Source organism: Microdochium trichocladiopsis (genome assembly GCF_020744255.1).
Source record: "Microdochium trichocladiopsis strain MPI-CAGE-CH-0230 chromosome Unknown B0I36scaffold_1, whole genome shotgun sequence".
Classification (NCBI taxonomy): domain Eukaryota; kingdom Fungi; phylum Ascomycota; class Sordariomycetes; order Xylariales; family Microdochiaceae; genus Microdochium; species Microdochium trichocladiopsis.
In genome coordinates, this window is record NW_025763544.1 from 1,273,103 (window position 1) to 1,286,976 (window position 13,874).

The 13,874-nt window shown below is 55.1% G+C and overlaps 6 protein-coding genes across 6 annotated transcripts; 2 read left to right on the top strand and 4 right to left on the bottom strand.

Moving 5' to 3' along the window:
• Positions 1-1,008: 1,008 nt before the first annotated feature.
• On the top strand, positions 1,009-3,353 carry B0I36DRAFT_232777 (ubiquitin-activating enzyme-like protein; the record flags this gene model as incomplete). The annotated part of the gene is made up of 6 exons (XM_046149171.1): positions 1,009-1,077; positions 1,262-1,432; positions 1,501-2,511; positions 2,573-2,834; positions 2,903-2,987; positions 3,056-3,353. 6 exons carry the CDS (start codon positions 1,009-1,011, stop codon positions 3,351-3,353), a joined length of 1,896 nt encoding a protein of 631 aa, XP_046018033.1.
• A 36-nt stretch (positions 3,354-3,389) lies between these two features.
• Positions 3,390-4,635, bottom strand: B0I36DRAFT_235427 (uncharacterized protein; the record flags this gene model as incomplete). The annotated part of the gene is made up of 4 exons (XM_046149395.1): positions 3,390-3,526; positions 3,773-3,865; positions 4,059-4,317; positions 4,417-4,635. The coding sequence occupies 4 exons, from the start codon at positions 4,633-4,635 to the stop codon at positions 3,390-3,392; spliced, it is 708 nt and encodes a 235-aa protein (XP_046018034.1).
• A 769-nt stretch (positions 4,636-5,404) lies between these two features.
• B0I36DRAFT_309718 (PAP2 superfamily protein) lies at positions 5,405-8,319 on the top strand. The gene is made up of 4 exons (XM_046152172.1): positions 5,405-5,999; positions 6,178-6,394; positions 6,465-7,678; positions 7,749-8,319. Exons 1-4 carry the CDS (start codon positions 5,867-5,869, stop codon positions 7,829-7,831), a joined length of 1,647 nt encoding a protein of 548 aa, XP_046018035.1. The 5' UTR covers positions 5,405-5,866; the 3' UTR covers positions 7,832-8,319.
• Positions 8,046-9,401, bottom strand: B0I36DRAFT_4157 (uncharacterized protein). Its single transcript, XM_046162047.1, has 2 exons — positions 9,248-9,401; positions 8,046-9,052 (listed from the first exon to the last, which is right to left on the bottom strand). Exons 1-2 carry the CDS (start codon positions 9,366-9,368, stop codon positions 8,301-8,303), a joined length of 873 nt encoding a protein of 290 aa, XP_046018036.1. The 5' UTR covers positions 9,369-9,401; the 3' UTR covers positions 8,046-8,300.
• Positions 9,402-10,669: 1,268 nt separating this feature from the next.
• Positions 10,670-11,792, bottom strand: B0I36DRAFT_357345 (uncharacterized protein; the record flags this gene model as incomplete). The annotated part of the gene is made up of 5 exons (XM_046157785.1): positions 10,670-10,807; positions 10,859-10,968; positions 11,026-11,132; positions 11,185-11,377; positions 11,429-11,792. 5 exons carry the CDS (start codon positions 11,790-11,792, stop codon positions 10,670-10,672), a joined length of 912 nt encoding a protein of 303 aa, XP_046018037.1.
• Positions 11,793-12,544: 752 nt separating this feature from the next.
• B0I36DRAFT_357346 (uncharacterized protein) lies at positions 12,545-13,668 on the bottom strand (the record flags this gene model as incomplete). Its single annotated transcript, XM_046157786.1, has 5 exons — positions 12,545-12,679; positions 12,738-12,847; positions 12,900-13,006; positions 13,064-13,256; positions 13,308-13,668. 5 exons carry the CDS (start codon positions 13,666-13,668, stop codon positions 12,545-12,547), a joined length of 906 nt encoding a protein of 301 aa, XP_046018038.1.
• Between the last annotated feature and the right edge of the window lie 206 nt (positions 13,669-13,874).

The window sequence follows — 13,874 nt, forward strand, 5'->3', positions numbered from 1 at the left end:
CAACCGTATGCTGGAGTCCCGACAACCTCGAGCTGAACACCTTTCCTGCCTGGCGAATGTGTATGGCAGCAGCTGTGGTGACTCTCGAGCTGTTGCAGAACGAACGCCAAGGTTGTGGCGGAGGACTTGAGCAATCGAGGTCGAATTGCATGATTCGCCCAGCTCTGAGGCGAGATGCAGGGTCTACCAAATTCGGATCACGAAGTGGGACCCCCCGAAGGACAACGGAGCTCTGGATCTGACTGCCGGCCCTTTACGGCCCAGCAAGATCAGACGGAACATTTCTGGCTGTAGACGAAACCGAAGCAGGATCTCTCCTGATACCTGCGTGTAGGTAACCCCTTGATCCGTGCATAGGTGACAGATCCTGCCTTGCTGGGCACCTAAGTGCGCTGTGGGCTACAACAATCCAGAACAAGAACGTTGAGCAGTGTTGTTGCATGGGAAAACCCTTGCTGGACCTCTTGCTGTTTCTTGTGCTTTATTGCCCAACAATCTCCAGTAGGCTTATGGTCCACTGGATCCTCAGAAATCAGACACTCGACTTGCATGCGAATGTCACATCCAAAGGTTGGCTCATTAGCGCATGCAGGCGTGTCCCGTTGCAGCTCGCGCCGTGAGAGGGCATCGCAGCCTTCCTAGTCCACCTGCAAGTCCTGTTGGCACCCCTGTCGTGCCTGGCCACAGGGAAACAGGGCCCGCTCTAGCGCGGCCCACCTGCCGTCAGCCCGCAGGTCCGCGGCACACTCGCGCATGCCGTCACTGTCTGTTGTCCCGGCACAAGAAGCAACCTCGAGATGTTGGCACTTCTCGTCCCTCGAGCTTGTTCTTCAGCGCCTCGTCCCCCAGCCCTCCTCCAGCCACACCTCCGCCGCTTCCGACTGCCCTCTTGTCCCGGCCTGCGATTGCGCCCACCACCCTCGTTTAATTGTTGTCTTCACCTTTGCGCGCGCGCGCTCTCACATAGAGACACACCCTCCACAACCCAGCACGGCTGGGCCTGTCGCCATGGCGCTCACGCGGGACGCTTGCAACACCCGCTCTCTCGGCCCGTCCCTCTTCGCCGCCGTCAAAGAGGTCTGTCATGCGCCCTCCTCCGCTCCGAATCGCACACGAGCCAAACCACCCTCTCTTCTCACGTCCCTCTCACGCTCGTGCTAGCCTTGTCGCATACCACCTCACTGTCCGCACCGAGGAACAGAGCGGCTCGCAGAGCTCAATCGCGGCCACTCGTCATGCTAACCTTTCCGTGTCAATCCAGGCTCGCGTCTTGATGGTTGGCGCTGGCGGCATCGGCTGCGAACTCCTCAAGAACCTTGCCCTTACCGGCTACCACGAGATCCACGTAGTCGACCTTGACACTATCGACCTCAGCAACCTCAATCGCCAGTTCCTCTTCAGACACGAGCACATCAAGAAGTCAAAAGCGCTGGTATGACGGTCCTTCTTCTCTCGCCATGTCCCGCTGCGCGACAAAGTACTGACCAGGCGCATCTACAGGTCGCGACCGAAGTCGCCAAGAAGTTCAACCCCAACGTCAAGATCGTCGCACACCATGCCAACATCAAAGACTCAACCTTCAACGTCGAGTGGTTCCGAGGCTTCAAGATCGTCTTCAACGCGCTCGACAACCTCGATGCGCGGAGGCATGTCAACCGCCTGTGCCTCGCCGCCGACGTCCCCTTGATCGAGAGCGGAACCACGGGCTTCAACGGTCAAGTCCAGGTCATCAAGAAGGGCGTCACCGCCTGCTACGACTGCACAGCTAAAGAGACACCCAAGTCGTTTCCGGTCTGCACAATTCGCAGCACTCCCAGCCAGCCGATACACTGTATAGTCTGGGGCAAGAGCTATCTGCTCAACGAGATTTTCGGCACGAGCGAGGACCAAGGCGCGCTGGATGTAACAGAGGACGCCGACAACGCCGCCGAGATTGCCGAGCTGAAGAAGGAAGCAGAGGCCCTGAGAAAGATCCGCGACTCGGTCGGCAAGCCAGAGTTCCCGCAAATGCTCTTTGACAAGGTCTTCAACTCGGATATCGAGAGATTACGCTCCATGGACGACATGTGGAAGTCGCGTTCACCACCTACTGCCCTCAAGTATGAAGATCTGCTCGTCAAATCATCAGACGCGATTGCAAACAAGACTGCAGTGCTCGAGGATGGCCAGAAGATTTGGTCGCTAGAGGAGAACTTGGCCGTCTTCAACGACAGTCTGGATCGGCTGAGCAAGAGAATGCTCGAGCTGAAGAAGGCCCATGAAACAGCGTCCAAATCGCCTGAGCCCACGATATCTTTTGACAAGGACGATCAGGACACCCTCGAGTTTGTCGCGGCGAGCGCCAACATTAGATCGCACATCTTCGGTATCGACAAGAAGTCGTGCTTCGACATCAAGCAGATGGCTGGCAACATCATTCCCGCCATTGCCACAACAAATGCGATCGTGGCAGGTCTGTGCGTGCTGGAGTCTTTCAAGGTTATGAAGGGAGAGTACGACAAGGCAGGAGAGGTATGCTGCGCCCTCACCATCCGAATTTATGCCTGGCTGTAGCCTGCTAACATGATACTAGGTCTTCTTATCGCCATTCAACAACCAAAGACTGCTGGCGCCGGATCGGCCCCGTCCGCCGAACCCGGACTGCCCGATCTGCAGCCCCTTCCAGACAAGCATATACGTTGACCTGTCCAAGGCCACGCTCAAGGACCTGGTTGAGGACTTCATACAAGTTCAGCTGGGCTTTGGCGACCGGGAGTTTGCCGTCAATACAGAGGCTGGCCTCGTCTATGACCCCGATGAGACAGATAATCTTGAGAAGAGACTCTCCGATCTGAGTATGTTCTTGCATCTCGTCTTCATCTTAGTTCTCTCCTTTTCCTTTATGCTAATGTTTGTCTTATAGGTATCAAGCAAGATAGCTTCATTACTGTGGTGGACGACTCGGATGACGACACGTTTGTGAATATCGTTCTCAATGTGCTGGAAGCGTAAGTCTTGACCGTCCGCTCTCGCCAGCCTACAGTGACTTTACTGACGGACCGTGCCTGTCCTACAGCAAGGAGCCTCTTGGTGACAAGACCATCAAGGGCATCCTCGAAGGAGCGCCTGAAATACCACGGAAACCCAAGAAGGAATCCGCGCCCGAAGCTGGCGCGACCAATGGCACCAATGGCGAAAAGTGTGCCGCGGATGCTGACGCGACGAGTAACGATCTCAAGCGAGCACGCACCGATGATGGCGAGGCGCCTCAGGCCAAGAAGGCCAAGACCGGAGCTGCTCCGAGTGAAGGCGACGACGTTGTAGTGGTTGACGAAGGCGCCAACGGTGGCGCGATCGTCATCGATGATGACTAGATGTGCGCTGCTTTAAGATGAACACAATGACAGAGCTCATACGCCACTGAGCCCACCGTCGATATTCAGGACGCAGTTATGCGCATAAGGATTCTTGGCCAGAAAGGCCGCGGCGTCTGCAACTTCCTCGACACGACCTAGCCGCCCTAGAGGGATTTGGCTACTGATTTGGTCTCCCTTGTCCATGCCTATGATATACAGCAGTCGAGATGTACATTAGCACTTTCCATCCTGGGATTTTATGATTGAGCCGATCTTTAATGGCGGGGTCCAACTCTGGCTTGACGCCCTCTTCTGGGAAGAGTGAACGATGACCCGAGCGAGCATGGAGCGGAGAGGATAACTAAGAGAGCTCGCGTTGGTGGTCGCAGAGTTTCCCTTTCGGGAAGCCGAGGATCTGGGATTTTGATTTCTCTCACCTTTGGTCATTTCGGTGTTGATATATCCTGGGAGCAGAACGTTGACGCGGATGCCGAACCTGCCCACCTCGGCAGTCAGACTGCGCGTGAGACCTGCACAAAGCGAGCAGATAAAATATCAGAATCAAAGGGCTCTTCCTCGATTAACAAACTTTGCGATTTCAAGAGCGTGCGAGGTCGACATGAAAATTGAGCCTTGAAGCCCGTGGCAGATGTAGAGAGTCTAGGAAGCAGAAAACAAGCCACGAAACGACGGCTTTTCTGTCTGCGTGAGGTAAGCACTTACCGATGATGCCGGCTTTGCTCGCGGCATACACGCTCGCGCCCTTCCCTCCCTTGGTGGCCAGGAGACTGGACACGTTGACGATGACGCCAGACTTGCGCCTCGTCATGCGCGGCAGGACGGCCTGGCACCCGAGGATCGTGCCGCGGAGGTTAATGTCCAGCAGGGCCTGCACGTCGTCGGCCGAGGTGCTGGACAGAAGCGAGTTCTGCGAGACGCCCGCGGCGTTGACGAGGATGTCGTAGCCGTACGGGGCTGGGGTCTTTTTGAATGATGGTGCTGATGATGGTGTTGATGACGATGACGTTGACGATGATGCTGGATCACGGACCTTGCGGAGCCACGATTCTGCGGAAGAGACGTCGAAGTCGAGAAAAGAGTGTTTGGCTTCCTGGGAATCAGCGGCGCTGCCAACGTGCTGCGCCGGGGACAAGGTGCCGAGGGCGTCGGTGAGGGTGTCCGTATTGCGGCCGACGAGGGTGAGGATGGCACCCTCGCGGGCAAAGTGCTGCGCGATGGCGAGGCCGATGCCCCTGCTGCCGCCGGTGACGAGGCACCGCTTGCCGGCAAGCGAGTACATTTTTCTTTTCTTTTCAACTGGTCGAGACCTAGATTCTATACGTCGAGTGCTTGCGCGATCATTGTCCCGGATGTCATAGTCTTTGTTGATGTCGTGGCTGGGGTGTAGCAGACTTGTGTGGGCCCGCGATCTGTGGACGTCAACGGAAGGTCCGGATCCTAACTAAGATATATTTGGAGAACACGGGTTGAGCACATTTGCACGTTTTGAAGAAGGGTTCTACAACATCTGAAGCGCAACAGACTCTTTGACGAGAAGGGAATAAATTCATAGAGCCTGGCTGCTCACAAGGCCGGCTGCAGAACCTCCATTAGGCCGTGATAGCAACCTTGGAACTGTGGGAGTAGCTACTTGTCACCTGCTGACCCGTCGTCAAGAGTACATTGGATTCCTCCTCGTCGAACCAGGCAGTTACAAGCCAGATTGGCGTGTCGGATCTCCAGCCGTGTCTTCCGCAGACACGATGCCCGGCCGGCCCCGCGGATCCCGTGTTCGAGAAGCAAAGAAGGCGCAGTGGCCGATGATGCATCGCAGGGGTCATGGGCTCGGGACAAAGTGTCACTGCCCGCTAAGCTGCTGCTAGCCCTCGGTCTGACAACGTCGTGGGGTGGGGCCGCTCTCCTGCCGATGCCTTGGTGAAAGGCGCGGTGGTTGTCCTCGAGGATGACATTTATAACGAGGATGGCGCCGCCAGTCTTTGTAGATTGTGGCCTGAGATTCTGTCTCGTCCAGCCGGGGAGCTGACGGCCAGCGCGGCAATGGGAGGGAATGGAGATCGCCGCAAGCGCTGGAGCAGGCTTGCGAATGCGACTGGCGAGGGCAACAGCGGCGGCCCGTGGAGGGACCCCTGCCGCTAAGTGAACACTTGGATGGACCCCCTCGAGCAAACTGCAACTCGTCCTGTCGGCCACCACCACCACAACTCCCGCAAGCACCTCGCCGCCCCTTTGCGCCTTGCGCCCTCGCACTGTTCCTCGTAAGGCACGAGAGAACCTGCCAAGGCGCAGCAATTGTCTGCCGTCTTCTGCTGCTTCTCCCAGCACGCGACCGCAACCTGTCCAGCTGTCCTGGCATCGACAGCCACCCCTCACCACCAAGCGCCTGGTGCCGCGACACTCTACCGCCGACCCTCTCGCGAGCTCTCGTCCTCCACAACTCTCGATCACGACGACAGACGAATGCGCCCTCCTCAGCCGTTCAACACCTCGACTCCCCACGTCAACCGGCACAGATGAGCGCCTATCCGCCGAGGGCTGCTAACGGCACCGCCACAGGCGGCCCTGCTGTACCCCGCCAGGCCAAGACTGCCCTGACGACTGTCGACGAGTCGGTGATAGATGCTGGCACTCAAGGCCATGATCACTGTACGTCGTACCATACTCTGTGAGAGCCATTGGCCAGGCGGCCATGGCCATGGTCTACCGCCTCTTGCCCGCCGTGGATACTTGGCAGTTTTACCTACCATATCCCCTCACTTGCGCCAAGAACTTTGGAGCAATGCCAGAAACACACCAGGACTGTGATTGACGCTGTGCGAAACAGACAAACATGCGCTTCCGCCCTGGAGATACCGCCTCCGCCAGCTTGCGCTGCCCCTGATCCGGTGGGAGACTCCCTATCTCGCCTTGCTTCAGACTACTCTACGGACACCGGCTCTTGACAGCTACTTCGCAATCACTGCCAATCTTGGCACGCACACTTTCTTCATGATCGGACTCCCAATCCTTTTCTGGTGCGGCTATCCGGGTTTTGGTCAAGGGTAGGTCAAGAGCTTTTCCTGACATGTCGCAATCGATCGAGACGACACGCGACTTACTCGTTCCCTGTAGGCTCGTTCACATCCTCTGCTTCGGCGTTTATTGGTCAGGCTTCGTCAAGGATTTCTTCTCGTTGCCGCGCCCCCTCTCGCCCCCTCTTCACCGTATCACCATGTCAGGGTCGGTGGCGCTGGAATACGGGTTCCCCTCGACGCACTCAGCGAATGCGGTATCGGTTGTCGTCTACGCGGTGCTGTGTCTGCAGTCCCCCACCAATGACTTCAGCCCGCCGGTCAAGACCGCCCTGCAAGGACTTGCCTACTTCTATGCTGTCAGCATTGTGTTTGGACGCCTTTACTGCGGCATGCACGGATTTCTTGACGTCATCGTGGGATCCATCATGGGAGCCATCATCTCGTTCATCGAGTACTACTACCAGCCAGTACTAGCCGCGTACCTTGCCGAAAACGGCTGGGGTCCTGTCCTGACTCTGCTGGCGCTCATTTTGGTCTTTGTCCGGATTCATCCCGAGCCCGCTGACGACTGCCCCTGTTTCGACGACACGGTCGCCTTTTGTGGAGTTTTACTTGGGCTGGAGCCTGCTTGCTGGCACTACGGCAAATCGGCATATTCTGCTCTCCCCTTCGATCTGAGCGTCCTCGGATGGCCGGCTGTCGTTGCTCGGGTCGTGTTCGGCGTGCTTTGCATCTTTGCGTGGCGCGAAGTCGCCAAGCCGTTCCTCCTCAAGGGGTTGCCTCATCTCTTCCGCCTGCTCGAGAAGACCCGCTTCAGTCTACCACGACGATTCTTTACACCCGCTTCTGAGTACAAGAACATCCCGGCACGACTGAAGGTGGACAACGTGCTTCCCAACGTCAGCGACGTCTCCAACTTTGTCCAATCGATCCGCCACCCTGGTCGCGGCAGGTCCGTTTCCATCGGCCCGCAGAGTGCGGCCGATGCCTATGAGACACTCGCGTACCGTGAGCGGAGGAGGCGCGAGAGCATCGGGAGCAACGGTAGTCTGCGCAGCAAGAAGAGCATACAGGAGCTGAAAAAGGAGACAGATGGCGGGCGGAGCTCGGGAGTCCCCAACAGCCTCAACACATATGAGAGCATGATGGGTGAGGGGACCGTGGTGGCGTCGCCGGTAGAAGGGTCCGAGGAGCCGAACCTCTTTGTGGCCGAGCAGGACGAGCTCAGCGACAAGGAAGTGTTCCTGAAGCTTATCAAGACGCGTGTGCGGTACGATGTCGAGGTTATTACGAAGCTCGTCGTCTATGCAGGTATGGTGTACCTTCCTTCCATCAGAGTCGTCGTCCAAACTCATACTAACCTTTTAATACTGCGACACAGGCATTGGGTACCTTGCTGCAGAGGGCATCCCCGTGATGTTTGAGATCATCCCGGGGTTGGGGGCCGGCCGCTACTACCAGTAGCTTGGATCGTCGACCGCATTATTTGGTCTCAGCGTGCGTGTGTGTCTTATGCTTGACTGCAATGATGGAATGGGGCTGTTACGTTTGGCGATAGGTCAGCCTTCTTAAGTATATATATAATTGGTGTTGTGGGGGGAGGGCGATGCAGACATGAGGACGTGCACACTTGGTCTGTTCAGTCTCACGGCTCCCCTGCTTCGCGGTTTTTCATAAGTATATATTTACTCTACATTTTCGTCTTCTCGCTAAGGTAAACTTTTCCTGGACCTGTCCTTATGTCGCTCCGTTAATGTTCACACGTTTTCCCCCACAAGTGCATATACATATTGTTGGGCCAACACTGCACTCTCGCCCTGAAGTCCGTTGTCTGCTCTCCGAGCCTGTTTTCGTGTTTTGCTGATGGGGAAGACGGTCTCTTTTCCACTCTCGGAGCCTCTTTTCGCGTCTTGCTGACAGGAAAGATGGGATTTCAGACCACGTTGTTGCGACGACAGTCTTGGTTGCCAAGCGGCGAAGAAGGGAGAGAAGGAGACGGCGATGGGGAAGACGTCGACGAGCGGGAGAATGACAACGTCGGCTCTGGACCGGTCACTGGGGTCGCCGGGGACGTGAAAGCTGAAGAGGACTTTCCAGCAGAGTTCAAGCATCGTGGTAGAGACGATGCTGATGGCGACGACGAGGGGAATGGCGATGACGACGACGATGATGATGCAGATACCATTGATGTCGATGCTGCTCTCGCTAGCACGGACGGTGTGTTTGGGGTAAAGGGGCTGTTGGACTTGCTCAAGAAGTAAGCGCGGATGCCCTTGTTGTTGTTATCCGCAGACATTGGCGTGGCTCTTGCTGTTGCTGTTGCTGCTCTTCCTTGGCGTCTAGCACTTCGTGCTACAGCTGCAGCTAGAGCTGGAGCTGGAACTGGAGTTGTGGTTTGCTGGCCTGCGATATGACCATCTCCATCTTCATGATCGGCTGACTCCTGGAGCTTGAATCTGCTCAATCTGGGGGACAGCAGAGCCGCCGCGGCGTCTGGGGAAGGGGCCTCGTGCTTCTTCTTGTTCTTCTTCTTGGGAGTGTTCAAGGCAAGCGTGTCGTGAGGAAGGGGAACAGCTGCGCCGGGCGCGTGTGAGGTCTTCTCCTTCTTCACAAGGGTAGGGCTGGTGGTAGAAGGGTGCTGGTACGGATGATGGCGCCGCGTGATGCCTTGATTGACCAGGGAACCTATCGTCAAACATAATGGAAGGGGTAAGCCTCTGAACAGCTAGAATGGTATGGTCGTGGGCCAAAGACGATTGCTGCCCGAACACCACTTTCCTTCCGTGCAGCTTGAGGAGGCTGTGACAAAGCTGCCAAAAGGCGTTGCGACTGCCCCAAGGTGTAACAGGCAGGATTTTAGAACGACTAGAAGATACATACGTTCAGATCTATACAAAAACTGGACGGTAGCGATAGGTCCCTGGTCGTCGGACAGTGGCTTGAACCGCACTGTTTCGACCCCGGGCACTGGGCTTGGGGCAGAGAAACTGTAGCATAGCATGTCAGACAGTGAGTGATGGCATGTTCGTGAATGGCCATTATTGGCGATGGGTGTGCAACTTACATGCTCCCGTGCGTCACGCTTTTTCCCTTGAAAGTCTTCTCTTTGAACTCCAGTGGTTCTCCGCAAGCTGTAGGTGTTGGAGGGTTACCGCTGTCTGACCCAGATCCTGATCGAAGGCCAGCAGGCGAGGCAAGGATGTGGGGGATGGCACCATCTGAGACTTTGCCGCGCAGAATCTCAACCTTGATGGTACCGATCTCGGCCTGGTTGTGGCGGGCAGCCGCTTTGCTGTTGATTGCGAAGAATGGGTGGATGTCGCAAATCTTGGCTGGCATAGTATCATCTTCGTTCTCCACTGTGAAGCATTTGCAAGGCGATAGGATTAGTTCAGGCGGAACAGCGTCGAGTTGTGACAAGCAAGTGATAATAGACGCCATCGATGCGCTGGGACAGGATACAGCATACCAAGCTTGACGGCAGAAAATTTCATCTCTCGGCACAGCCAATCACCACGAATACCTTGGCGATACGTGAGTTCGCGACAGTCAACGCCGCCTTCTTCGCGACCAAAGATCCAGTTGTCGAGGTACTTGCCATCCAAGTACAGCTTTACCTGCAAAGCATGGTTCTTGTAGTCCCATGCGTATTGGTTGGTGGTGGCCACTTTGACCCAGAATGTGGCGTTGTCACGGCTCTCGACGTAAGTGGTGACGACGTGGCATCCATTTTTCGTTGTTGCAGCAGCCGTATCCGGGTCACGATACTCTACCAGGGCCTTGTTCTCAACGAAAACCGTGACCTTAAGACCAGGGATGGTGTCGAAGACTGCCATGTTTGGTGTCCAGAGTTGTGCGCTAAACAGGCGTGTTGTCTTCGAGATAGATGTAATACGCGTGGTAAGACACGTCGGTTGAGGCACATGCAAATGCCCATTAGCGCAAAGACGGTTGCTGTGGTTATGGCCCGGCACGCGCAAATCGCGCCGACACTTTGTGAAAGGGATATCAGATGTGACGCTGTCCATTCGGTGTCGACTCGGTGTAAATGGGTGTTATTGTTGCGGATCGAAGTACTACCATTGCACGCTCATTGACTGACAAAAAGAAGACTATCATGATTGGATAGAGCGGGCCATGACCGAAGCCGAGTCCACATTGCGAACGATAATCAACGGTCGTCCGCACTTTGAGCAGAACTCCAGACTTCGCCCTTTTAGGTGCGTATTATAAAGAGCCTCAAGCACGAGCTCCCTCAGTGTGCATACGCCCACATCTCATAGATGGCGCACCGGCACACACCTAAGACCCCGTCAAATCAATTGGCGTAAGGCGTCGAGTTCTTTTGGCGTCTTGTGACTCAAACTCGTCCCCCGTAAGATCTATCGTCTCAACACGTTCCCTCTTGAGGGATGGCTCGAGCTTGACTCGAGGCTTTGTCTGCAAGGAAAGTTCAGTGCCTGCATGGTCATGGCGTCCTTGGAGTCTTACCTTCGTATCCAACGGGCTGCGAGCCAGTCTCTGTGAGTTGGAAGTCGATAAGGCATTGAGTGGTTCGGGCGTGATCATTCGTGGGATGATCATTTCAGTCCTGAGTGCATCTGAGACTAGTGTCAGAACGGCGATGGCAGTCACAGATTACCGATGAGTAGACCCACCTCGAGATCTATAGATGAAGCGGAATTTCGCAAAAGGCTTGCCATCTATAAAGATGAGTTTCCTGTCTAAGTTGTACGGGGCTCTGATAGCCTCGCCTTCGGACAACCTGGTCGCAGTCAGTACACCGTAGACCGAAGAGGTCATGCAGATAATCTTACGCCGTGCCGTGGGACACAGATCTTCCTTTGAGCAGCTTCTCTGAGATCTGTAGGGAGGATGTCTTGTATTCCTCAGGCTCATGAGATGTAATCAACTCTCCTTCTATTGTCCGATAGACTTTGACGACGATGGTGCCAAGATCACTGGTAGTACCTCTTCCCGAGTCAATGCGCAAAGGGTCGGAATTGTCAACTACAGCAGTCAGCGGAGCCACGGATCGGATCAAGCTACAACGCCACCAACCTGTTGTTACCGGTGCGAACTTGAATTTCCGCAGTACCCAATCCTCTGCGCCGGGCTGCCTCTCCTTTCGGCCATCGACTTCGTATGGCAACGACACATCCTGCTGCGAAAGCCTCGTGTTCCTCATACATATGCCGTCTACATGGACATAGTGGCTAACATAATGGTTCGGTTGATTCCAATCATACTCTGCTTTGACTTCCGTCACGACCGAGAACTCGGCTCCGTCGACACTCTCAATGTACTTGGTCACAGTGTCAGGCCCGTATGAGTCATTGCCCTCAGGGTCATCGTGCTCGGCTGCAGTTGAGCCCTTGACCTTGACGACGACCTCTATGCCGGGCACTCTGTCGATGACCGCCATGACGATAATACGGTCTATTGGCTAGGTATGGGTTCCGAGTTAAGCGCGATACAGCCGGCCCGGATGAGAGCTTCGCTGATCCCACCCTAAAGCCTGCGGCCGGCGCGGATGATCCCAGTGGACGGTCTTAACAAGAGACACAATAATGGAATCCGCGAATCTATGCAACAGGAATGTTACGAAGATGGCAAGTGACAGAAGCCCGCACGCAATTAATGGCGACGTTGAGATTCAAGGAGGCGGATGCAGAAGTGTGCAGGTGCGGCTGAGCGCCGTCCAAGTCATTCGACCCCTGGCCCTTGCCTGAGACAAAGCAACCAACAATCTGCAGGGAGGAAAGTGCGATCAACAACGACGTCCGATGGTCGCAGGAATACCGGCCACCCTTAAGCGCCGGCTCGGGCCAATGAGAAAGGATCATTTGTCGAGGCAAACTACCTCCTCGTAAATATTGGCATCGACTCCGTGCATGCTCCTCCATACCTGCGCTACCTCAAGTGTTGATCAGGCGAAGACACTCGATGAAACGAAGCGAGAGTCAAATTACATGTCGTTCGTTCCGGTACCGTGAAGCTTGTCTATCTCTTTGCGTGAAGAATATTTCCTATGGCATACATGTCCCCAAGAGAGAGACTTTACCGGAAGACACCACTATCGTCCAGCGAATGTCCCAGTTTGCTCTGATGCCAGTTGGCCTTCCCATTTCTCTGAAATGTTGACCTGCCTCGCCTACAGTCCAAGTCCTGGTAATCTCAATCGTCTGTCAAATCAACAGGAGGCTCGCGACGGGTCCGCTTGGCAGTCTGCAGAAAGGCCTTTTCCTCCGTGAGATCGATAGAATCACTTGGCTCGGCTCGCTCGCGCTTCACTCCGCCTTCGGGCTTGAACTGGAACATGCCTTTCGTCAGACTCCGAGCCTAAAATAAACATTACAAAAAGACTTACAGGCCGACTCATTCCTATTCGCGCGAGCTTCCGCAACTCCTCCATGGACATGCCATCCAGTGGATCTGGGGATGGTGTTCTAGGGATGATCAGCTCATGCTTGAGCGCAGCTGCGATATGTCAGTACAGTGGCGGAGAACAGCATTCTTGTAGTTTACTGACTCCGAGAACGATACAAGAAGTTGAAGACCGCAATCGGGCCATCGTCTGATGCTACAGGCTTGGTGTCGAAGAATGTTGGGTTGACTGTCTCCAGCTTGGATGACACTCTGCGGCAAGTCAGACGTCAGAATCGAGTGCGCTAGGAAGGCCAATGGAGCACTTACGATACGCTATGGGATACAGCTTGGCCCTTGATCTGCTTTTCTGTAACAGAGGCGGGCCGGGTTCCACTGTAGGCAATCGAGGAGGAATTCTTCTTTGTGAGTATAATGCGGCGCTCAATTTCGATGCTAAGGGTCCCAAGCTTCGAGTATATTGACTTTGTCGAATGGGTATTGTTCCTATTCGCAGCATCGACTATTTACGTCAGATAATAGTACTGCAAGAAATGTCGATCGGGTGTGTTACCTATCTGCATCGGGGAAAACTTGAACTTGCGGACCCCCCAACCCGCCTTCCCTGGCTGGTGTTCCAACACGCCTTCACACTTTTGCACTTTGTCCACGTTACGCGGGCCAAATATTTTAGCTCTTGCGGGGACGCCGTCCACATGTATGGTGAAAACCAAAACTTGAGCCTCATCCCACAAGAAGCCATGGCCAATTTTGGTCATCACGGCGAATTCGGCATCGTCGATACACTCAATGTACTTGGTCAGAGACTTCTCCGAGGCTGGGTTCGTCGTGTTGGGGTCATCAAATTCATCTGCGGTGCTTCCGGCGACTTCGATCGTGACCTCAATACCAGGCACGCTCTCGAGGATGGCCATGATGAGTGTCGTGGGAAATAGAGTGAGCTCGGTGTGACGGGGAGGTAAACAGGCGGGGTAACGGAAAGACGTGTGACAAGCTGATCGATGGGATCATGGACACGACGCAAGAGCCAGTGTCAAGAATGGTGTTGCTGCTTGCTCAAGTTTGCGTGCGATAAAGAGCTTACACCAGGTGTGGACACAAGCTATGAGTGTGCTGCTTG

Excerpts from the sequence above, each read along its gene's own strand:
- B0I36DRAFT_309718 (XM_046152172.1), top strand. The coding sequence starts at position 5,867 with ATGAGCGCCTATCCGCCGAGGGCTGCTAACGGCACCGCCACAGGCGGC. Across the intron at positions 6,000-6,177 it reads CACTCAAGGCCATGATCACT|ACAAACATGCGCTTCCGCCC; the intron begins GTACGTCGTACC and ends TGTGCGAAACAG. Across the intron at positions 6,395-6,464 it reads TATCCGGGTTTTGGTCAAGG|GCTCGTTCACATCCTCTGCT; the intron begins GTAGGTCAAGAG and ends CGTTCCCTGTAG.
- B0I36DRAFT_4157 (XM_046162047.1), bottom strand. The coding sequence starts at position 9,368 with ATGCTATGCTACAGTTTCTCTGCCCCAAGCCCAGTGCCCGGGGTCGAA. Across the intron at positions 9,053-9,247 it reads GTTTTTGTATAGATCTGAAC|GTTCCCTGGTCAATCAAGGC; the intron begins GTATGTATCTTC and ends GTTTGACGATAG.